The sequence below is a fragment of the Barbus barbus genome, assembly GCF_936440315.1.
Source record: "Barbus barbus genome assembly, chromosome: 46".
Lineage (NCBI taxonomy): Eukaryota > Metazoa > Chordata > Actinopteri > Cypriniformes > Cyprinidae > Barbus > Barbus barbus.
The window spans coordinates 14,142,062-14,167,795 of NC_136724.1; the positions used below are offsets into that span (position 1 = coordinate 14,142,062).

At 35.5% G+C, this 25,734-nt stretch overlaps 1 protein-coding gene across 1 annotated transcript; it reads right to left on the reverse strand.

The window, feature by feature from the left end:
* Positions 1-1,733: 1,733 nt before the first annotated feature.
* On the reverse strand, positions 1,734-25,404 carry LOC306864748 (zinc finger and BTB domain-containing protein 47-like). The gene is made up of 7 exons (XM_079408955.1): positions 25,251-25,404; positions 20,333-20,435; positions 8,942-10,188; positions 7,506-7,653; positions 5,550-5,665; positions 4,851-4,995; positions 1,734-4,229 (listed from the first exon to the last, which is right to left on the reverse strand). The coding sequence occupies exons 3-7, from the start codon at positions 10,124-10,126 to the stop codon at positions 3,826-3,828; spliced, it is 1,998 nt and encodes a 665-aa protein (XP_079265081.1). The 5' UTR covers positions 10,127-10,188; positions 20,333-20,435; positions 25,251-25,404; the 3' UTR covers positions 1,734-3,825.
* Between the last annotated feature and the right edge of the window lie 330 nt (positions 25,405-25,734).

The following is a 25,734-nucleotide window of genomic DNA, read 5'->3' on the forward strand; positions in this document are numbered from 1 at the left end:
AGACAAATCCTTCTTAATATAAATCTTACTTTCTTTCCAAAATCACTTAAATATACATATTTCAAAAATAAAAAACAAGGCCACAAACATCCCAAATCTTTCTCAATAAGCAGCAAACTAGGAATACTTGCTAGTGAAGTATACAAAAAATAAGTTTTAAAGACTTCCACCTTTTACTCTCCCTCACAACCTGTAAGAGAAACATGTTTTCAGATGCACAAAATCAAATCATTCAACTCTTCAATGGCCTTTTACTTACTACCAGATTTTCAGAGATGGAGGTTTATTTACCTCTGTGCAATTTCACTTCACATAAAATATAAAACTTTAAGAAAGAAATGGGCATAACAAAAAGCCTTCAGCAGTATGTTTTTATAATCTTTTTAACACAACTTGTGTTGTACCACAATTTTAATATTTAAGTAAAGTACACACAAAAATGAAGTAAAAATGGAATTCTGTGGTTCAACTTGTTATAAGACCATAATACATCTTAGAAAATGCTTCGGGAAGTTTTTAATATTTCGAAAACAAAACGAGATGAAATATGTTTAAATGTATTAACAGGGGCTTTAAAAACACATGCATCCTCAGTATAAGCACCAACAACAGGATTCAATCTGTGGCAAAACCACAAAAAGGCTTGAACAATCATCATCTGGAATGACATTATTGCAGGATTTCTACCAAATACAAAACGTCCTTTTTAAAGTCCTCCTGGTGATGGTCTCTGCTCAGATCACCATTAACTTTAATCATGCCACCGTAATTTCAATCTACACATTCATGATCGTGGCAACTCTATTCCATTACACACTCAAGGCAGGTTTGTTATAGTGCCACAATTACTGTGGGTCTTATTGCTTAAAAAAATTGTATGTTATGTCATTTCAATCAGCTCTGCTTTTTAATAATGATTCTAGAACTTCTACAATTACATTCCAACCTTAAAGGGATACTGTAGCCAAAAATGAAAATTCTCTCATCATTTACTTATGCAGCAGCTTGAACATTCTGCTATTAATTATGGAAGCCTGTTTCCACCACAGAACAAAAGGATTAAAAAAAAAAAAAGGTTATTGCTTTTTATTCCATGGAAGAAATGGCCTTCCATAATTAATAGCGCCGTTTGTGAAGAAATAAATTGATATGAATTTCAAATGATATGAGGATAAGTAAATGTTAACAGAATTTACATTTTGGTGAACTATCCCTTTAATTGATCATTCTACCGGGACTTTCAAAAACTTCTTAAAGAAACACGTACCATTTAAAAACACTTGCCATAACCTGCATTAAGCGGAGTTTTCTTAACCCAGGATCATGACTGATGTACTGAGAACAATGTAAGGTAAGGTTTACGATGTAAGGTCAAATTTAGAGCTTATTCCTCATATATAAGCTTATTTCCATCTTGCAAGTTCTTTCATGAATGCTGACCTCTACATCTAATCACATTCATTTGACTGTATAAAGAATGTAAACAAAGAAAACTGATTAAACAAAAACTGACAGGAAACACAGAATTTATTTACAGACTATGTATGCTTATATATATTTTTGTGTGGGTGTGTGTATGTATATATTTAAATATATATAAATATATATTGGATAATGCCTATTAAAATACTACATTTTACTGCTGCTAGAGTTGTTAAGAGAGTTTTCTTGAACTATATTTTGTCTATATAATCCTCTGACATTGGGTAAAGAATTTTTTATTTTATTTTTTTACAAATTTTCTATAAACTCTTTTTATATTCTATGTGGCCTCTTAACAGGACCATCTTACAGTGTACACGAGTCCCAAAAGGCCAGTCTAATAGCTTGCTACATAATTACATTTTTAGGGCACAAAACAAAAACATGATTTTCCTAATTTGGCTAAACAATTTTCCACAAGTAACCATTTCCCACAAGTTATTCAGGCCATTCATGTCATTCAAAGTCATCATAAAAAGTGTAAAGTGAAAAAAAATAAGTGAAAGCATTAATGATGACTAATAAATTGATGTACCAAAAAGCATTTAAGACATTATTATACATATTTTTGAACCAAACACACCCTGGTGTTCATCCAGAATCAACATTGCCTCCATGCTAATAAAAAACACTCCTTTTCACACTCATTTCTTCACAAGTGGTTTAGGCCTTTCAGATTTCACCATTACACATATGGCCAACACTGAGAGTAAAGTGCTCTGGAAATTTTTAAATAATACAGAGAGAAAGAAAAAAAATGAAAGATCCTTCTTTGGGATTTTCTGAAAATAATAAGTTTCTTTCAAAAACAGTCCATCAAAATTTTTTAATTTGCTAAAATTTACACACCCACAGGCCATCATGGAAGCAAATGAGTTTGTTTCTTCTTCTGAACAGATTTGAAGAAATTTTTCATTTTGTCACTTTGCTCACCATTGGATCCTCTGCAGTGAATGGGTGCCGTCAGAATGAGACCCCAAACAGCTGATAAAAACGTCTTGTAAAGCAAAAAGCTGCAAGGTTGTAAGAAACAAATTCAAAGATTTTTTACTTAAATTTTTTTTGGGTAAAATATAAGCCCTCTATGCTTAATATTAATGTCTCCAGCGAAAAATCCATCTCACCTGAATCAGGAGAGAAATATGCACTTATCCATCGAAAATCCATCGATGGATTTAGTGTGCAGGATGGACTTTTTCACTGGGTGAAGTATTATTATGGATTATGGACTGGTATTTTTGCCAGAAGCAACAATTTAAAGTTAAAAGGCCTTAATGATGGATTTGTTTCTTACAAACAGTTTTCACTTCAGAAGGCGTTACTTGATGAACTGAAATCATGTGGATTACTGTGATGTTTTTAAACAGCTGTTTGGATTGACAGCCCCCATTCACTACAGAGGACCCATTGGTGAGCAAGTGATGTAAAGCTAAATTTCTCCAAAACAAAATCATCTACATCTTGGATGGCCTGATTGTGAGCAAATTCTCAGCAAATTTTCATTTTTGGGTGAATTACTCCTTTAAGCATCAAACATTGATTATTCTCAAGTGCCTCTGCTACCTTTGACACAAACCATTCGTCCCACCTGTGCCCTGCACAGACAAACCTCTGCAAATACGCAGAAGAGACCATGTGGCAAAAACTTTAAACTTTCAGGATATGAAGAAGACAGGACAATATAAATACATCTATGATTAAAAATAAGGTGCTGGAGTGATTATACATTTCATATTCAGTAATAACATATAAGCTAACAGGATTTGGTTACTGCAATACATCCGGATTTGGTTATGGCAGGGGGACACAGCTGCTACATGCTTATTGGCTGAAGAGCTGTTCCGAAACTTCGCAATTCTCATGTCCCACAGCGCCCTCTGCTGTGAGTTCAGTACATATCTATATTTTGTACGGCAGCTAATGAGAATCTCAACCTGTTAGCCTAAACTGGCAAAGCTTAAAGTCTATGGCAAGAGCATGTGAAATGCAGAAATGCGATACTAAATGCTAATCCTGTAGCTCACAAAAAAATGCATTAAACAACAACAAAAATAATGAGAACATTTGTTTTCTTTCTGTAATACGAGAAGCTTATTTGAACAGTATATAAAATATCTCTATGAGAATAAGATAAGTGAAAATTTGCACAGTTTAAAAGGAATATTCAGTGTCACACACTGTTTAAACATCTGCTGGAAGTCTTAGACCTCACTCAGCATGTTTGGAAAGCCCTATGAGAGTGATTCACATTGGATGTGAATCAAAAAGCTCATGGGGAGCTACTTCTAGCTTTGGGTTTTAGACAAGAAACAATCAAAAGGAACTTCAACCTTATATTCAAAACTAGTTGTTACCAGAGTTAACCCTTTCAGTGGAAAACAGGCCCGGGGGAGATGGAAGACCTACGATAGAGTGAACGAAGGGTAGTGAGAGCGACTTGACCTGGTGGAGACTGGTCGCCTCACCGGGAGGGATTACAGGGTGGCTGGGTAACTGACTGGCCGGTGAGTACATATCAGTTGACGTAGGGTCCAGGTCCACAAGGTTGGTGGTATCAGATACCATGGGGTTGCTAACCTGGAAGCACTTCTCCTTGTGGGCTTTGAGCATGTTGGAGAAGCGGAAACGCTGTCCGCAGACGTCACAGGGGTACGGCTTCTCGCCAGTGTGAGTGCGGCGGTGCCGTTTCATGTTGGGCCGGCTCGTGAAGCTCTTTCCACAGATCTCACAGATATAAGGTTTCTCTCCTAGAACAGACAAACAGATGGAAAAACTTAATTATTTTTATTTCATTTGGGATAGTTCACCCAAAAATAAAAGTTCTGTCATTAATTACTCACCCTCATGTCATTCCAAACCTGTTTGACCTTCATTCATTTTCAGAACACAAATCAAGATATTTTTGATGAAATCAGAGCGCTCTCTGACTCTGCATAGACAGCAATACAACTGACACTTTCAAGGCTGTCTAGACAGAGTCAGAAAGCTCTCGGATTTCATCAAAAATTCTTAATTTGTGTTCCGAAGATGAGCAAAGGTCTTATGGGTTTGGAACGACATGAGTGTGAGGAATTAGTGACAGAATTTTCATATTTGGGAGAACTATCCCTTTAAGCATTTTTTTAATGATACAAGATTAGTAGAAAATAAATAATTACTTATAATTATTCATTAATTATAATAATATTATAATTATTTGAAATAATTAAATGGTACCTATAGGTAAATAATATATATAATAATAATACATATTTATTACATTTATATAAATTGATTATTATATTATAATTGTTTATAATAAAAAAAGAGTCAGATATTACTATTGTGCAGACTGTGATTATGATGGGCACCAAAGTGGTGATTCTCACCAGTGTGGGTCTTCATGTGTTCATCAAAGTACTGCTTCATGTTGAAGTCTTTCCCACACCACTGGCACATGAACTGCTTGTGTCCGATATGGATGCTCATATGTGACCTCAGCTGGTATTTGTACTGGAATCTTTCACTGCAGTTCTACAACATACAGTAGATTATATTCACAAGTTGTGAAATGAAATGATAAAGCACAAGAAATGATAAAACAATAAATATTGGACGCTGGTTAAAAGACAAAGCATTTGGTCACTATCTAGTCAAATGTTAGTCTAACATATCCATTCAAAAGTTTGGGGTCAGCAGCACAACTGTTACCAACATTAATAATAAGAAACCAGCAATCAGCATATGATTTCTGAAGGATCATGTGACACAGAAGACTCTAGTAATGATGCTGAAAATTCAGTTTTGCCCTCACAGGAATAAATGACATTTTAAAATATATAATAGTAAAAAAAAAAAACAAAAAAAAAAAACTAGAAATCAGTTAATATTTGTTTTTACTGTATTTTTGATCAAATAAATGCAGCCTTTGACCAAATAAGAGTCTTTTTTCGACCCCAAATTCTAGTATACATATGTGCACTCTGATAAGAACTAATGGGAAACTGACTTTTACTGAGAAAAAGACCCAAAATGCAATGCCTGATTCTCTTGGGCCTACGACTGATAATCCGCATGACTGAACTCACCTCGCACTTGAAGGGCTTTTCTCCAGAGTGCTGAAGAGAGTGCACTTTAAGAGACATGCTGCGTTTGAAGGATTTCCCACACGTTTCACAAGTGAACGGCATGTCCTTAGTGTGAGCTGCCACAAAATAACACATAAAATTCATATTTTAAAAATGAAATCATCTTGCCTCAGAAGGCTTTCATAGTAACAGTTAACTGATAATAAAATGTATTAAAACTTCATTTTACATCTTATCACATGCCTCAGAGTTCATTTTAAGGATAGCAAGAGCGTTAGCTTGTGACACGGTTTAGTGTATATTAAGACACTATATTATTACCTCACATACTCAGTTGTCAGTGTCAAATGAGCAAGTGTAACTTGTTGCCCTGCGGAAAACCGAGTGGGTTCTGGTAGAAAGAAGCACTTCTAGATAAGATATTTCCTCTCTGCTCTCAGGGCAGATTAAACAATACAGCCTCTGTCCTCGGCTCAGTCTGTTCTGGATGGTAAAGCAAGGTCACAGAGGCTGAAAACAGAGCTGGGTATTTCACTACTGTGTTGGACCAAGCTCTGGGAAGATCAAGCTTCAGGAGATGAAAGTACCGTACGGTATGAGGGCCAGTGTGCGCTGCATTACATCTGCCTGAAGGTTAATTTACACAACAATATGTCTTTGTGCATATGACAGAGCTGCTGTATTTTGCAGCATCTTGACTGCCACCTAGCTGTGACAGGCGGTGGTATTCTTTGAGGTTAATAGTGGATCCATGAGTTCATTTGTTAATGTAATGCACAATGTAGATGAGGATAAAGTTTAAAGGTGTGGCTTGTTGCCTGCATAGGAGAGGATTGAGTTGAGACAGTTCATTCATACGGGTTTTGTGAACTAGATAAACTGATTCATTGTAAAGATCTGAATTCATTCAGAGATTAATCATTCAAATTTAATTCTCTTCCTCACAAAAATCTAGCAAATGGACTTGTGGTCTAGATGTAAGCCATTTATTTGTCATTTAAAATCATTTAAAGTAATAGTTCATCCAAAAATAAAAATGTACCTTTAGGCCATCCAAAATGATGATAGAAGAGTTTGTTTCTTCATCAGAACAGATTTTGGAGAAATTTAGTATTGCCTCATTTGTTCACCAGTGGATCCTCTGAACTGAATGGGTGCCAACCCATTCAGTTCATTGATGGGCTGAATCCAGCCCATCAATTAACAATTTGTGAAGTGAAAAACTGTGGGTTTGTAATAAACAAATCCATCTTTAAGTCGTTTTAACTTTAAACTCTCGCTTTTGGCCAAAATCCATAAGTCCATAATAACGCTTCCTCCAGTGAAAAAGTCCCGTTATCCTCTCACATCAACATCTACCAACGTATTTGTTTAGAATTTTTGAGACTGTTTTTGCTTGTAAACAGTGCTTGATCTGTGCATATTTCTCCCCTGATTCAGAAGAGAAGACTTTCTCACTGGAGAAAGCAATATTATGGTTTGAAGTAAAAAATGTCTTAATATTGAATTTATTACAAACATGCACCTTTTTGTTTCATATGATGTTAATTTATGGACTGGAGTCATGTGGATTACTTGTGGATTATTGTGATTTTTTATCAGATGTTTGGAATCTCATTCTGACGGCACCCATTCACTGCAGAGGATCCATTGGTGAGCAAGTGATGTAATGCTAAATTTATGCAAATCTGTTCTGATGAAGAAACAAACTTATCTACATGTTGGATGATCTGAGGGTGAGTACATTTTCAGCATATTTTCATTTTTGGGTGAACTATTCATTTAACAATTTCAGTCCTTAATCACGTTCATGACACTGAAAAAGAATGTCTAGAATATTCTCTAAAAAAAAAAATAGAAGAATATTCTCTTTTTGTGTTACTGCGAGATATAAGCCATACATGTTTGAAACGACATAAAAATTAGTAAATAATGACAACATGACCCAGTACTCACCAACCATGTGTTTCCGGACATGTGCCATGGTGTAGAACTTCTTTTCACAGATTTCACAAGAGAACTTCTTCTCAGCATATCCGTGGACTATCTTGTTGTGTTCGTGTAAAGACCACAGCTTTTTAAAGGCTTTTCCACAAGTCACGCACTACAAAGACCAGAGGATCCGAATGAACGGCATTAGACTAAACAGCTCTCCCTTAGCGGTCGATGGAAAACATAACAGGATTTTATCATTCTGAGAGAGTACTGAGAACTGCTAAATAAAGAATGAATATTGCAAAGGGCACCTCTAACTTAAAATTCATTTAGATCAAATTAAGCACAACAGCACAATTACCTTAATTACACTGAATTCCCTGTAAGTGCTTCATACAGCAGAGACAAATGAGTGCTGGATGGTTTAGACCTAGTTGGAGTTGGAGGTGGAAATGGCCTGGCAGACCTGCTTTAGTAGCAGAAAACAGCTGTTCTCCACGCCCTAATACAGTTTGTGCCTATATATCATCCCAAATCTCTGGTCTATCATTCTGCTCTGCAATATGCACTCATAGCAGAATACCAGAAGAGAATACCCATAATCCAACTTTAAACATGGCAAAATGTGCTTTAAGAAGCTAAAGGTCTATACTAATTTTACATTTAGTTATTTAGCAGACGCTTTTATCCAAAACAACTTATAAAAATGAAAACTGGTAACCCTACAAATCGACAAGTTTATTATTATTTTCATATTCTGACCATTAACTGATACATTTTTAAATCTATTTTTTTTGTCTAAATATAATAAAAATAAATGACATCAAATCAATAATAATAAATTATATTTAAAGTCTAAAGACAAAAAATTTAAAGACTACAGATGAATTTGTATTCATTTTAAAATTTGCTAAAAATTATATTTAAGTTTTTTTTTCAGATTAAATGAAGTGAACATTAGACGATGATCTACAGCTATAAAGAGAGGAAATAAATTATATTTATAAACTATATCCAGTATTTACAGATATATGCAGTTTATTATTATTATTATACATTATTAATCTATTATTATTATTATTATTATTAATAGATTATTATTACAAATGTTCCTTTTGACAAATACAATGCATCCTGGCTGAATAAAAGTATTAATTTCTTAAAAAGCTGAATATTATTAGTTATAATTATATATTAATATTTTGAATCAGTTTTTATTTGAACGTCCCAGTTCTGTGGGCACAGATTGTGTTTAAATTAGACTATTTTCACACTCAGTTTTGACTGCTGGGCCCAATTAAATTGTTGCTACCTTCTGCTATCCATGCATGTCTCTCTTTTTATTGTATTATTTTGAATCGATCACCAAGCAAATGAACCAAACCCTGACTTTGCACCAAAGGCCTGTGTGAAATTAGCCTTATCGATTGACCTTGTGCATGCAGACAAGTGTGTACCTGTATGTTTTTCTCACAGTTTGTCTGATGGTGAAGCAGCAACTCGCTCTCAAGTAAAAAGCGCTTGCCGCATTTATTGCAGATCTGCATGCGGTTGTGGGTGACGTTCATGTGCTTCTCCAAGTACCAGCGGTTGTTAAAAATACGAGGGCACTTCTTGCAAGAAAAGTGCTGCTTTTCTTCCAGCTTCACCTTCTGCCCCAGACTCTCCTGCTCTTTACTCCTCTTCCTCCCCTCCCCTAGCGTAGAGTCAATTAGCGTCTGTCTCATGCTGATGGTGTCCGTTGGTATTCTCATGGCACGCCGTCTTTCCATGCTAGTGCATCCTGTTTCTGGAAAGTCGAGAGCATTCTCTTCTTCATCCTCATCGTCCTCGTCATCGCTGCAATTTTCCATCCCTTCCTTTCTGTGTTCATACTCTTCTTCTTCGTCCTCGCCAACATCTTCATTATCGTCTTGTTCCTTACCCTCCACCGCACTGGGAAGATTGGTGTGACGGTGAACGAGGAGGGATGAGGTACTTGAGGTGACGCCCTTGCCATCGGACCCTTTAGAAACATTCAAAGTCTGGTTATTGAGGTTGACCTCCACGATAATCTGCTCTCTGTTAAAGGAGACAGAACTATCCTGGGATCCCCCTTCATTTACACCGGCTCCTCCCTCCATTGTGCATAAGCTCCGCCCTCCTCCACTAGCCACTCCCCCTCCACTGTCATCTTTTTTGTAGAAGTGTTTGGCTTGAAGGCTGGAGTGGACGCTAGATGAATGTGTCTGTGTAACTTCCCTACTGACCCCACTGTCAAGCAATGAGAATGTACCATTTCCTTGTTGCGTGTACATCTTCTCAAGCTCCTTCATCTTGAACATCTGATTGGACGAGGTAGTACCCTGCCCGTCTGTGTCTTCCATATCATTGGATGAAGGTAGCTTGTAGCAGGAACTCATCTGGAGCACAATGGCCACTTGTAGGACTTTAAAGATGGAGATATAGATGATGTTGAGGATTTGGATCCTTAGCAACTCAAGGGCCAGGTTTATGCGGTGCAGCGGTTGACTCTGTGAGAGGAGGGCCTGGAAGTAGGGGATGTGGTCACCCAGCACGTCCTTGTGGGCGGAAAACGTACAGTGGGACACCGGCACGAGGTCCACGTCGCACAAGTGAGGCTGGTAGAAATGCCTGTCCATTAAACGAGCAAAGTGCAGCGTTGCATCCTCCAGCAGAAAGAACTCAGCAGCACTCCTCTCCACTATGAGATAAGACAGGAGAAAATATGTATTATGTATTTCCACTTTGAAAACAGAACAATAAACAATTTAGCTTTGCATTTCTACAATGAAGCACTTGCAAGGCGGTAAAATTGTGCATGTTGCAATAATACGACTTATAATAACTATTTTAATGTGGTTTTATTTGGCCATTAACAGTCTGATTTACTGCATTGAACTCATTTCTCTGATTCAATGGTTAATTTGTGTCACCACTACAAAACTGTCAATGTCATATTTATATACTATTATAATATTTATTAATATTTTGAATTACTTTTATAATGTTCAGTTTTCATTTCAAAATTTAATTAAAGTTTTAGTAATTTTGCTATGTGCTTTTGTCATTTTTATTAGTTTTTGTTTATTTTTGGAAATTGTATTTAGCAAAGTTTTGGTTTTTAGTATTAAAGTAAGTTTGTCAATATTTAGATATGATTTCAGTTTTATTACAAGTAACATATTTATTTCAATTTTTAATAGCAATAACAACACTGGCTAATGTTCACTAAATCTTTAAGGTTTCACATAAGTTAAAAAAATAAAGAAAATATTGCTGTTTATTATACTAATTGGTTATATTGGTAAATATAAGTATAAATGATTAAATTCCTTGTCTTCATTATTCAAAAACTATTTGGTATCTACTTGTCAAAAATGTGTTTTGGTTGAAATTGTGTTTTCTCCAATTTGAAATTATTCTTTAAAGCCATTTCAGAGCAATAAATTGGTATATATAATTTAGAGTTGAAAATAAGAGAAAATATATGTTTAGTTATAACAGTACCCCTAGAAATAACTAATATTAAAGTAACACTATATAAAGTTTGACACAAACCATCAGAACACGTAATAACACTTTTCTGCATATACATTTCTTTTATTCACAGCAGCCTTGAAAACAATATCAAGCAATGACCATCTGAGAGTGAGAAATGCAGAAGCTACTGGAGCATGCTGCTATGCCCTCCCCTTCTGCTCCCAAGGTTGGCTTATTTTAGATCAGGAAGGACAACGTTTCGATCTGAACAGCATCTCTTTAAAAACTCCACAGAGGAAAAGGAAAGGGACAGAGGGAGAGGCAGCAAGCAAAAAGAGAAAAAGACAAACCAAGTGAGAGGACAGAAAGAGAAACATGTAAAAAACACATTGATATTCAGAGGCGTGCGCTAACCATTAACTTCCTCCTCCTGCGTCCTGTCTCTCAGAGTTATCATTATGCGCAAGACAAAACACTGTCCAGTAAACAATTAAAGAGAGCAAGGAGAAAGTAAATATCAGGCTCTCCAAACAATTACATGGATTGGTTATGCTGACTTTTTTGTTACTAACAAGCAGAATTAACGGTCTTACTTTTTATCTCCGTAAACAGGACAGAAGTTTATTTTTTAAGAAGCCAATTGATCTTGATCACCCAAAATTACACAGAATTAACAGTATTTAAAACACAGTCATGTCCATCCTCATATGTACTCATTGTGACCATACACAAATACACGTAAATAAATGTCTAAAATTATTCTGAGGCTGGCTGCATCAAACTGGCATATGTATGGCCTTTTGCAAGACAACATGTTTTAAGAAAGTATTTAAACCTGAAAATATATTGTAATCAGATTAGATTCCATATGCATGCTTCCCTCTGGAATATTTTGTGATGTCAGAGGTGGATTTTCATTGGGAAAGAGCAAAACTCATACTGCTAAACTGAAAACTAGGGTTGTTCCGATTCCGATACAAGTATCGGAAATTCCACCGATACCACAAAAAACTCTGGCATCGGTATCGCCGAGTACTTGAACCCATGTACCGATCCGATACCATTTTCTTAAACAAGACCAATAGTTATGCGCGCTAGCTTTGCTTAACGCTGCAAATCGGAAATCAATTCTTCTTTGCTGCTCAGGCGGAGCTAATGCGCAAACGACAATCTCATTGGCTGGCGCTCACCTATTATTGTCCCTGTTTTGATTTCAGCAAATCAGTTCGAGCCAATGCAGACAACGTGATTAATATTCATGAACCCAGCAGCTCGTTAATCCTTAGTGCGTTTTATATTGCTCTTAGTTGAATTCATAGTATGATTATTATCTTATCAGTATTATTGATAGATTTTCCCCATTTTTACAGAAACACTGAATGACCAAAAAAGCACCACCACCAGTCCTAAGTTCAGTTAAAATGACTAATATGCATTCGTACATGGTTACAAAGTTTTAATTCTAATTGCTAAAGTTCTATCATTAAATATACTTGGTTATCATAACATATTTAGAATGCTTGACTGACTGATGTTAAGAGTGTACTTTTAGATATTTAAAAAGATGTGCCATTTTCCAAACATTATGTATTATATTTTTTTCTTTAATCGCCAGATTATCTATCTATCTATCTATCTATCTATGGTGAAGCACACCATAAAATAATTGTATCAATTCATACAGGGCTAGTAGTACATACAGCTGTATAACCAGATACATTCCCAGGTATCGGATCAGTACTCAGTATCGGCCGATACCCTGAGCCTAGGTATCGGAATCGGTATCGGGAAGGGAAAAAGGGTATCGGAACATCTCTACTGAAAACACAAGTCACCAAACCTAGTTCAGAAGCTTTCATGCAGTTAATTTGGATAAATAAATTCTTTAGCGCCACCAGGAATAATTGAAAAGAGATAAGGGGTTGTTTTTCCAAAACAATACCTAGTCAGCTGTATCAAATTCAAAACTGGCAACATGAAACATTTCTGAAAGACATTAAATTGGTTTGAGCTGTTGCACAGCGGTTAGGGAGTATGCACTTAGTGCATGTCGTCCCCTCTCTCTCCTCAAGAATTTCCTGTCACTCTCCACTACATCTGTGGAATAAAAGGAGACAAAATCCCCTAAAATAAGCGGACGTGAATGTATATTAATGACAGCAATATTGTCTTCAGTAGTTTCAAGCAATTTAGGCAAATATACAAACTGGAAGCACATTCATTTGCTCTCTCGGTTTGAAAATTGAGACGGCAAGATGAAATCTTGTTCACTGGCATTAATAAAATTACAATAAATAAAGAGTGCATCAAAAGTCTTTATATAAAGTGTGACTAACTTACTGCTGATCACAGACCAACCTATGATCACACTCAACCGTCACACAGTAGTTTGCCAGCTCACTAACACTCCTACCACAAGACCATTGCCAAAACCTTGTTAAACAGACCTGTTACCAGCTACATGGGTAGTGTAATGCTCCTCATTCTGGTTCATAAAGCTGAACTCCTTGTAGCGCAGAAACTCGTACTGCTTTCACGTAATAAGAGGTGACTCAGGGCTGCTGGCCAGGCCGGCTGTTATGCACTTGGCCGAGGACGTTCACCACAGTGCCAGGCAGCAGAGAGCAGAGCGGTGGGGAAAGAGATCTACCCTCAGTTGACTTTCATTCTGCGGTCTTTACTGCACTGTTTACAACAACTCCCACATAACGCCACTGTTTCTGCTGATAAAGTCTTCAGAGAGATTTTAAATGCTCCTTTTTTACCCATTCAAAAATGGTGAGATGGAGAGCAAGAAAGAAAATTCTGGAATTCGACTCAATAACATTGTAAATGGACTTTCTTGTTTTCTCGTCAAATTAAAACAGATCACATCAGTAACGTTTTTAAAGAAATTAATACATTTATTCAGTAAGGATGCATTAAACTGATCAAAAGTGTCAGTAAAGTCAATAATGTTACAAGGATTTATATTAGTGCTGTCAAATGATTAATCGCATCCAAAATAAAAGTTTTTGTTTACATAATATATGTATGTGTACTGTGTATATTTATTATGTATATATAAATATACACACACATACAGTATATATTTTGAAAATATTTACATGTATATACATTTATATTCTTATATTTTATATTGTACATAAATATATTTAATATATAAACCTAACATATATTTCTTAAATATATACATGCATGTGTTTGTATTTATATATACATAATGTGTGTGTATACTGTGTATATTTATTATGTAAACAAAAACTTTTATTTTGGATGTGATTAATCGCGATTAATCGGGCAGCACTAATGTCAAATAAATGCCAAGTTCTGTCATGAAACTGGCTCAGGCTGGGTCGTTAATGCAAACTGATGATATATATAGCTATTGGTAGGCTAATGAATACATTCTATGAGAATGTATGTTTCAGGGTTTGACTGTGAATGTCACGTTCATAATCTTTGAAATACTTGATTTTTTTCCCAAGTTGTGATTTTTGAAACACTCAAAAATTCACATTTTCAAAACTGTTTTTGTGAGTGTTCATTAGTTAGTGGTATAATTGTGTGCTCCACATTTTCATTGTATGATTGTAATGTTTTATTTTTATGGAGAAAATATATTGGGAAGAACGGAGTTAAGTGTATTGGTCCGGCCCTCTGCAACCGCCCAAGTTTCTCATGTGGCCTCTTGGGAAAATGAATTGCCCACCCCTGAAATACATTGCCAAATCCATCCCCATGCTAAAATCTTCAGAGAGTTGTCATGATAGAAATGCAGTTTCTTTGGACTTTCTATTCATCACAGAAAAAAAAATAACAACACAGTTTCCACCAATATATTAAGCTTCTGTTTTCAGCTGTATTATAGTAATAATAAATGTTTCTTTAGCACTAAATCAGCATATTAGTCTGATTTCTGAATCATATGACACTGAAGTAATGACTGCTGAAATTTTAGCTTTGCGTCACAGGAATAAATGACATTTTAAAATATACTAAAATAGTTATTTACAATTATTTTAATTAATATATAATTATTTAAATTTATATTTAATTACTATAGTAATCTGTTCACAATATTGTTGTTTTTACTGTATTGTTAATCAAATAAATGTAGCCTTGTATCACTTTTAAAATCTTACCAGCCACAAAAGTATTGTACATATTCCTTTTAGTGCCCCTTCCAGACATTTTAATTTCGAAACTGCATAATACATACAACAATAAATGTAATAAAACTTTTGAAGTTTTGAATAAAACTGAACTAAAAACTGAATTTTAGTGCCACTCACTAAACATTTCACTTTGAAATTGTGGCGAAGCATGCAAGAAGCAACATAATTTTGCAGAAATGTCGCAACAGACACATTTTTCCAATGAGTCCAGACTGAATAAAAACAGGAATCATATTTTAAAACATCTCATCACAATAAGTGTAGGTTATTTTGGATGTTTTCAATGAGAATCAGAGTGATGAGTACATCGTTTCACACTGAGCAGTGTAACAATGCAGCCACTGTGAAGACCACTGACCAACCTCTCAACAACTTTTGATGAATTGCTCACAATTTCAGCAACCCACCAAGATGTCATACCACAATACAAACTCGACAAACCACAGGAACTTTAAACGATACAGAATTAACTCATATTTTTATCTTGGAAATGATAAGACTGAAAACAATCAGTACTATTAATACTCTGATTCAAATTATTTAATGACAAAGTCATTTTTGACAAAAATAGTGTCTGGAAAAGACTGGTAACTTGACCCAAGCTAATCCAGCTATCTTTTCTTTCTCTTGTTACCACATACCTCAGAAAGTGAGGAGAGGGAGCCTGTTGCTGTCAGGCGAAAGACTGAACGATAGAAATGCCAACTCAGCAATCTTTTTCCCCTTCAGCATTGTCCTAACAAGAGCTCAGGTTTGGGAGGCTTGAGTGACACCCTCAAGAACCCAAACGGGCATCACGCCAGTCTCAATCTCCCTCAGACTGGCCAGAGACACGTTCAGAACGATTGTTCAACACTGATCTGAACAGACACTCACTAAAGCCTGAGTCAGCATAAAACTAGAGCAGACTTTATGGAAAATAAAGTGAGTGAGAGAGACAATTTGAAAGTGATGTGAATATAGGATCCTGTCTGAACTAGGGGAACGTTGGTTTATGTCCTCTCTGCAATGAGAGTTCAAAAATAGTCATCAGTCACCAAGCAGACTCCCTATAGAACATAACTGACAAAAAAGCAACATAAAAGCAGTTGATTTTCTGCATCCATGGCACAGAATAGTGACTCTTTTGATCTTCAACTAAACTTTGAGGCTGTTGCCCACTCTGTATTAATGAAAAACAAGCATTATCATGGGAATCTAATCAGGCTGCTATTAAAGAGACGAGAGACAAATCGCTGTCCTCCTGCCCTCTGGATTCCTCCACTTCCTCCACTGTGCTGCCAGCTCGAGGGGAAGTTTCACAGCGTTGTAAAATGCAGAGGCGCTGTTGTCTGGCACTGTTTCTTCATCAATCATACACAAATGCCAAGCAATGACTCGGCATCTGGAGTCCCTCTGCCCAAGACAATATGCACAATTAGAAATGACCTGCATTTCAATAGAGCACTGAAAAAAGCCTGGATCTGGTATGAAAGAAGTAACAGAAATGAGTAATACAAGGTCTGTAGAAAAAAATAAGCTTAAAACAACAAAATTCCAAAACAATTGAAAGATTTTCCATTTGGCTATTAATGCCACCATCAAGACTGACTAGAAAAAGGTAAAAGAAGTACAGACTAAAAATTAAAAATCATCTTATTTAAATCCATTATGTTTTTTTAGAGAGAGAGAAAAAAAAACATACTTTTATATCCATACCATAACTTTTTATATAGAAATGTTGCTTCAAATATACACACACACATCAAAACTAACAAATGTTTAAATTTGTGACAGGAAAATGCATACAAAATTCAGTGGGTGTTATTAAGTGGTTTTTCCTGGTATAGTGCCAACAAAACTTTCAAAGGAGCCTCCATTGTTGTGATATCAACTTCAAATTTGGAACATAACTTAGTTAGACATTTGCCTTTCATTTTATAATTTTTAGATTCTAAATTTAATAAAATTTTAGATTCCAAAATATTTTGTAACATTTTTTATTTTATATAAAATGACTACAGTACATTTTCTTTACAGTAAACAACTTTTTTTTAAACACATTTTTCATTTAAACAGTGATCTGCCTTTTTTTTTTAATCAAGATCAGAGATAAAATTATAGAGAGAATTTTATTACTATTTTATTATTGTAGACAGTCAGTGAGACAGAGAGACAGATAGATAGATAAAAATGGATGGACTACCCCTTCTGCATAGGTCTATTATTCTCATGACATAGCAAAGAAATAATAAAGCAGAGACTGGGTTTATTTGAGTCAGTCTGTTAGTGCCTATGGTAATTTCCCAGAGGACAAAGAAACTGTGTATTTGTGAGGAGGAAAGAGCCTCAGTGGACCAGATGTAAAAGATTCAGTTTTTCTTTCCACTCCAGAGATTATTTTCTACTTTTGAAGCCCCTGTGTACCAATCTCCCTCTCAGAAGAGCCACTTTCCAAGGTGATGGAGCTGTCCTCAGAGGAACAAAAAAAATGAGACAGAGAAACAGATGCCCTGGGTGTCTGTGTATGCGTGTGGTATTGCTCGATGCCTATGCCCTCCCCGATCCAATCAGGACACACGTTCACTCCTGACCTTGAGCGAGACAGACAAACACTTACAGCCCTCATGGAGATACCAAAATGACTTACGGCCTGGATGAGTATGTGTGTGTGTGTGCACGCTGTAAATTAGCAAGACATGAGCAGGTCTGTGTGTGTCAGGGAGAAAGACAAAAAGATAGCTAGCAAGGCCACACGTTTGATTCCCAATATAATAAATAGTCCTTATTAAATGGTCTGTGTTAAACGATGTATGATGTTGCTAAAAATAACATTATTTTGTGTCATTACATTGCATTACACCAAAGTAATTATTTTTTATAATTGTGTAATTACTCTTCCAGGTTCAGGAAATAATCCTCCGTTAAATGCGCTGCACACACTCTAATATTTAGGTTGAGCTGTTCTGGAACAGTGTTGTAAATACAACTTAACCACTGATTTCTAGTTGTGTCCTCTTTTGGAAGCCCAAAGTACTTTCACTTTCACAACGAAACACAGCGTCTCCACGACATGGCGCCGGCAGCAGCAACAATACTATAGCGAGAATAAAAATCACGCCCTCTTTCTTTGCGCATACGTTTGGGCAGTGTTATGCAAATCTTCGAACACCTTGACGTAGACATGTGGGGGTGTGTTTAAATGAGCCGTTTTAGGAGGACGTGGACAAGTCTTAACTTTTATAAAGAATATCGCTTTGGGTTTGAGACTTTAGTCTTTGCAACTTTTGGGATCTTTTCTATGCACGAACAGCTTGTAACACTCCAAAGAGAAAGGAAAACTTGAAATCGCATCATATGACCCCTTTAAGTTTAGTAAGATCAGATGAGGAGACAGATAAAGATGCTAAACTATATATTTTTTTATAATTCATAAGTGAAAGCAAGATAACAACACAAGTCTGGAACAACTTGCCACTAAGCAAATCATGACATAACTTTCATTTTAGGCTGATCTATCTCTTTAAGGTCTCTTAGATACAGATACCGTCTTCTCACCCATTCAGACTAGCCAGCACAGTTGATAATTACACACTGTCAGAGAGCTGCCGCAAACCACAGCATCACTTTCACTGAGAAAGCCTCCTGAACTATAACACCTGCTATTACACATGCCAGTTCACTGAACAGGGCTGTTTGGTGCTCCTCGGATCAGCTGTCTGTCTAGTGCTGAGTAATGTGAGCTTTAAACACAGGCAAAGCATAGGCAGAACAGAGGGTGCAGTACATCTCCATAAGAGAAACATGTCATTCACTTCTATTTGTATCTGTCACATTTGGTTTTAGGGTTTTAATCTTAGTTTACAAATGTCAGGCATTTCAAATCAAGTGCGAGGTGTGTTTAAAAATATAGAAGCAGAAAATAAACTTTAATGAAGAAATATGTATAATTACTATGCGTCTAGGTTTTTCTGAATTACATGTTTTGTAAATCAAAGACTGTATTTATTGCTTTATTGCGTAGACACAATCTGTTTAAAAGTTTGAGGGCAAACAAGATTGTCATGTTTTCCAAAGACAAAAATACAGTAAAAACAGTAATATTGCGAATGAAGTATTACAATTTAAAATAATGGTCTATTTGAATATATTTTAAAATGTAATTTAATGCTGTGATTGCAAAGCTGCATTTTCATCTGTCATCAATCCAGTCTTAAGTGTTACATGATCCTGCAGAAATCATACTAATGTGCTGATTTGCTGCTCAAGAAACGTTTTCTATCAACGTTGAAAATAGTTGAGCTGCTTAATATTTTTGTAGAAAGTGTTATGTATTTTTTCTGGACTCTTTTATTAATAAAACATTCAAAAACAATTATTGTTGTAACAGTGTGAAAGTCTGTCACTTTTGATCAAATTTAATTTGTCCTTGCTGAATAGTATTCATTTATAATAAATCTTACAGACCCCTGAAGCAATAGAAAACAAATTAAGTTTACTAAATAGAATTAGGTAAATAAGACTAAGTAATTATTTAAATAAATGTAAAAACAGATCATTGCAAAAAATCAAAAACTAATCTGAAATGGATAGTCAACAAAAAAATATGAACGAAAACAAAACAGAAATAAAGAGAAAATGATGTTAGCATTCAAATGTTGAATCAATGCTGAACGGTCTGATTTATTTCATATTTCAAGATTGACCTCTATCAGTGTATTTGTTAGACAGGACATGAGTGTGTGATTGATATGTACAAAAACCAGCCACAATGTTATATATAATGATAAATCAGGAAAAATGGGCTCTGGAAGACACCACTAAAAAGAAAAACAATAAAAGGACATAAAAGTAAATAAAAAATTAATTAATGAATTATAAACGTAAAAGTCATTTTACAAAAAAAATATTAATCAATGAAAAAGGACTAAAACTTAACTGATGTTGAAAAAAATAAAAATAGTGAAAATTTGAAAACTGACAAATTAATTAGAAAAAGATAAATATTTCCCTTAGGTTAGAAAATATTGTTGAAAGAGGGTGTCATCCATCCCTTCATCTAATTACCAAGTTCAATCAGAATAAGTGATTAGGGATGGAGCTCCCCTGTCAGTTGTTTTTCAGGTTCAGCAGCTAATTAACAGCATAACGGCTTGGAAGCCAGTGAAAGCTCTTTTCTGAGGAGCAAAGAAAGCCAGAAGCACTCACCTTTCCTATGGTTTTAGTAAAACAAGGGAGGATAGCAGGTGTTTACGGCAGAGTTTCTGTACGTCCAGCAAATGCTGCTCAGAGAAGTCCTCATCGGCATCGGCTGCGAGATAAAAGATTCACAAGAAATCAGTCAATAAATCTGAAAATTGGAAGACTACGCTGGGACTGTGTTCGTTTAAATGAAAATCATTATGGCAACATTAACGCATTAAGTATCTCTCTTATCCTTTGGATACTGCAACCGTCGTACAACATTTATTTTATTACAAACCACATGGGGATGTCTACAACTCATTGCACTTTTCCTGTGCTGACTGAGGCAGATATATTTAGAAGACTTCCCATTTCCATCTATATGTTAATGCAACCAAGAGCAACAGAATCGCAGTTTGAAATATTATGTGCCAAGCGGGGCATGAAATTGAGCCAGACAAACAAACAATGGATTTTACTGCTCATGTGTCTGTTGCGTCCAATAATAAAAAGTGTGCTTGACAAGGTGAGAGAAATCAGGTTCTCGTAAAAGAGACAGTATATCCACAGCCAGAACCGTTTGGCGACAAAAACAAAGCCGTGTGAGATCACTGTCACACCGCCAGGAGAAAATTGAAAATTTATATTCGCAATGAAAAGAAACAGCAAACAACTTTGCAAAATACTATAATCTCAGGGGCCTAATCTTTCTTGCAAAAAAGAGAGAAAGAGAGCGAGCGATTTACTTCTCAGGTGAATTTCATGAAAGCTATACAAAAGTCATATTTTATCCCTCAAAAAGTAATTAAAATTTATCGACTTTTTATAGTTGCACGTCACCATGAATGATTATTTAAACAGTAAAGGATTTATCAATCATGGCAATATTTGTTGTACTGCCTTTAATTTGACTTTAATTTTGATTTTATAGAATCACACTACCATTCAAAAGTTTGGGATCAGTTAATTGTTTTTATTGAAGTTATTGTTTTTCCAGCAAGAGCACGTTTAAATTGATCAAAAGTGGCAGCAGAGACATTTACAATGTTAGAAGATTTCTATTTCAAATAAATACTGTTCTTTTGATTTTTTTATTCATCGAAGGATCCTGATAATATTGTTTCTTACCATATCAGCATATTAGAATTATTTCTGAAGGGTCATGTGACACTGAAACCTGAGTTTGTATTTTTTTTCAATTCTAATATTTCACAGTGTTTTTGCCATATTTTTGATTAAATACATTTAGCTTGGGTGAGCAGAAAAGACTGCTAAATATTTTGAAAACTTTCTTCTTTTCAGTTTTTCAGTTCTTGTCAGTAAAGCCGGTTTCGTGATTAGTAGTAAATGGCCATCATCACCTGCTTTCAGATAGAGAGGCATTTACTACACAGAGCTGTAGTTTACTGACAAGCTAGGCAATATCGTGTTCATAATCACAGATGAATCGCCTTCGATTATGAACAAAATATTGCCTAGCTTGTCAGTGAACTACAGCTCTGTGTAGTAAATACCGCTCCATCTGAAAGCAGGTGATGGCGATATACTACTAATCACGAAACCGGCTTTACTGACGAGATGCGCATGATAATCAAATTAATTGCACAGCCCTAATTATAATACAAAATTCTACTATAGTACTGCATTTCAATAATGAGTCATACTTGAGAACAATACGAATAAAAAAAAAAAAAAAAATGTAAAATGATTCCAATAAGAATTTTTTTTTTAAATGCTAAATTTTTTTCCCCCTCCCCTCAAAAAAAAAACTAATCCTAAAAAGGTGTTATTTTCTTCATATAAAATATTTTATTATCATCCTTCAGATGTAGCGCTGAAATATGACCCTGACAAGTAGGCTAAATGACAGATTTCCCGAGATTCGCCCACTTCTCTCATTTAGCCAAGCAAGCACAAAATGTGTCTGTAACAGAGCTTAAACTACCCAATGCAGGAACTGAATAATCGAGGTTGTAGACTGATCTGCTACGTTACCATGTCCTGAGCAGGACTGCCAGGAGAATTCAGCCTGAGCTATGCGAGCAGGAGCTGAGTCAGGACTTCTGGCCAAGAGAAGAGCCTGTGGAGTTGGCATGTCTCTGCCACAAAGCACAAACACAAACTGCCACAGATCTGCTAACTCTGCTCATGGGCCAACTCTTCTCCATGTACAGACTCTGACCTAAGTATGCAGCAATGTGAGGAACTGAACCTGACAAACAACACAGACACCGGGAGAAACACAACTGTGAAATAGGGAAATAAATGTCTTCTCTTTTCCATAACCAAAAAGAAGGACGGTAATGTGTGTTGATAAAGATTAGAATTGTACAGATTTAGCAAACGTATCCTTCGAAGAATGCATACATACACATTCATCATATTTGCGTACTAATAGTAGCATTTAATTCATGCTGATTTGATAAATTACACAAAAGAATATATTTTGAACAATGTTGGTAACCAACCAGTTGATGGTAGCCATTGACTTCCATAATATTTTTTCTATACTATGGAAGTTAGTGGCTACCATCATTCTTCAAAGTATCGAAATAACGAATAACGAAACTCATACAGGTTTGGAACAACACGAGGGTGACTAAATCACAGAATTTTGGGGTAAACTATCCTTTAAGCATCACATTTTTTTTCAACATTGATAATAATAAAAACAAGTTGAATGCTGGGAGTCATTTGAGGAGCACTTGTCACATGGATTTAAGTGACCCCAACAGCAGAGCACTGAGAGACAACGAAGCCTCAAAGTCAAGGGTGGGCAGGAATGTCCTGAATAGATGGTTACATAAAAACCCTCAGCATGATGCTTTTTTCCAGGCTGCAGCACTAAAGGACAAGACTGCAGAGTTTAGCAGGAGTCGTTCCATTTCAGCTCTTCCTAAAGTACAAATTTTCATAGCGCTTTCATGAGGAACAGTTAACAAAGGGCCGATTCATGTAGGTTCATGTTAGGAAATCATCATGCATTCAATGCATTTATTAATTTGTATGACAATTTTAACCGTATGCGTCTCAAACATGATGACCTTTGTGCTTTTACCACCAGTGCTTAACTAGTTGAGCAATGTGAACTAATCACCAAGTGCAATAGATGCAGCTGAAGTTCAGCTGCTTTTCTGTTATTACAGAGCGTTTTGGAAATTAAAATGGTTAATGTTATCATCAAGTGATATTCTTTCGGTGATTGTCTAAAATTGATTAGATTTTCATATACAATGCATTAATGGGGGCGTAATGAATTCTTTGGGTTCGGTCTCATTTCGCATGCTAACCAACAATAGCCTATGCATATTTAAGCCCTTTTACACTACAGTCAAAGAGGAAATGCACTGTATAAATAATAAAAAACAACAACACTTTTTGAGGGTCATGTGAAAAAAAATCAAGCGAGCAACTGGAGGTCAAAAAGACAGGGTCGTGGCACTAAAGTAGTGACCTGACCCAGATATTAACCCGGCTTCCAGATGTGAAGAGGCCTCTGGATTACAGGATCAATGTACCACAATACACATGCTTTATTATTACTGAGCATTCCTAAAATCAACAATGCTTTGATCCCACAACCTCTCTGATGCTCTCCCTCTGTTTATGAAGAATATGAAATGCTAAAAATACTGAAAAATACAAAAAAAAAAAAAAAAAAATGCCACCAAAATACACCCAAGTGTAAGACATCTTTTTTTTAAATGATCTATACTTATTTTTTTTTTATTGATTTTCTTTTTTTGCAAATAAGAAATAATATAAACAAGCATGTTTCTTGACATATAAACAAGCCACTAAAACAAAAACAAAACATCTCTCTTTTATCATTCTCTTCCCAGTTTATTCTTCTGTGTATGATTGAGTTCACGGAGACTACAATTTTTTTTTTGGTCATTTGTGATAGGTGGGTAAATCGATTTACAGAGGTTGCAATTTCTAGTCAATGAAATATTAGAAAGAAATTATTATATTTCTCTGTCGCTCTCTTTATTTCAGTGGCTTTTCCTGAAATATATTTTTTAATTACTTGATATTCCTAGTTGACTGTGGGAACACTTTAAGTGTTGACTGCTTGTTTTTTCCCCCTGTCTTTCTTCTACCTTTCTATTTTCTTTTTTGTAGAAGTTTAAGTTAATTATATTTATATTTACAATGCAGATTTTAGTTTTACTTTGATAACTAATCTGTAGAACAATGTTTAAATTATAGTTTTGTTTTTGCTTTGACAATACTAAATAATCATTGGACTACAACATTACCAACAATCATCATTACTACTAATAATACTGATGCTATTTGTGTAATTATAAGTATTTGCTGTCTAATTTATTTATCTTTGTTTTGGGCTATGTCTACATTTTAGAAAATTATTTAAATTAATATAAAATAATTTAAATGGCATTTAAAGTATAATGTTTCCAAGCTCCCGTATCTAAAAAAAAAAGTGTGAAAATAATATGAACTCCTTGGATGTGGAATCCACAAATTTAAGGTCAAGTGAAGTTAACAGTGTTGTGACATGAATTCGTTCTCGTCCTGTGCAAAAAAGTCTAGCTTTTCAAAAGTATATTTAGAATTATAATTTAAATTCGCTTTTAATTTTGCATGCATCAATGTCCACAAAATGCACCAGTCACGACATGATCCCTATCCACACTGATATGAGAGAATTTAACTCTTTAAATGCAACAATGTTGCTATTGTGGCCATTGCATTCTTGTTAACCTTCCAATTTCTGTGGCTGTCGGCGTTCTGTGCAAGTTGCAAACTTCATTTCGCGGTCAGATTTATAAGCGACATCACGTTATCTAACACATTCAAAACTCAGACACATCCCGGGACAAACTATTGCAAGTTTCATCGGCCTAGCTAAGTCGTTTAAAATTACAAGAGATAAAATATGGATATAAAATAATCAAAATGTCGTTGTCTACTGTACCATTTTGATCCGAGGTCTGTAGCATCGAAGGAGTCTGCGGACTTCCGCTCGCCATTTAATAGTACGTTGGGTTTTCACATTTCTTCAGTTTTCCTTCCCCTCACTGTTTTTGTTTCGCCGTGCTAGCAGCATTCAGACAGACAAAAATGCAGAGGCTGCTTTTGCAGTAGGAATTGGTGATTGGAGCTCAGGGATCATATGGGCTTTTGTCAGAAGTTTTAAAGGGCCATTGCACTGGATATATATTTTTTTCTGTCTGAGCTCTAATCTGCATCTACTGCTAAAAAGGAGTAATCAATACGAGCTGCCCTTATGTGGGGACATGGAGCATTTTTGTCCCAGGTGCTCATGACCTTGCATGTTTGACGGCATCTCACTGTGTGCATGAGAGCATGCGGAATCCTGAAAATCCAGAGCAATTATAGCCCTTGTGTTCGACTATACTTTTTTTTTTATATATATAAACAGCGAGTAGGATGTCTGA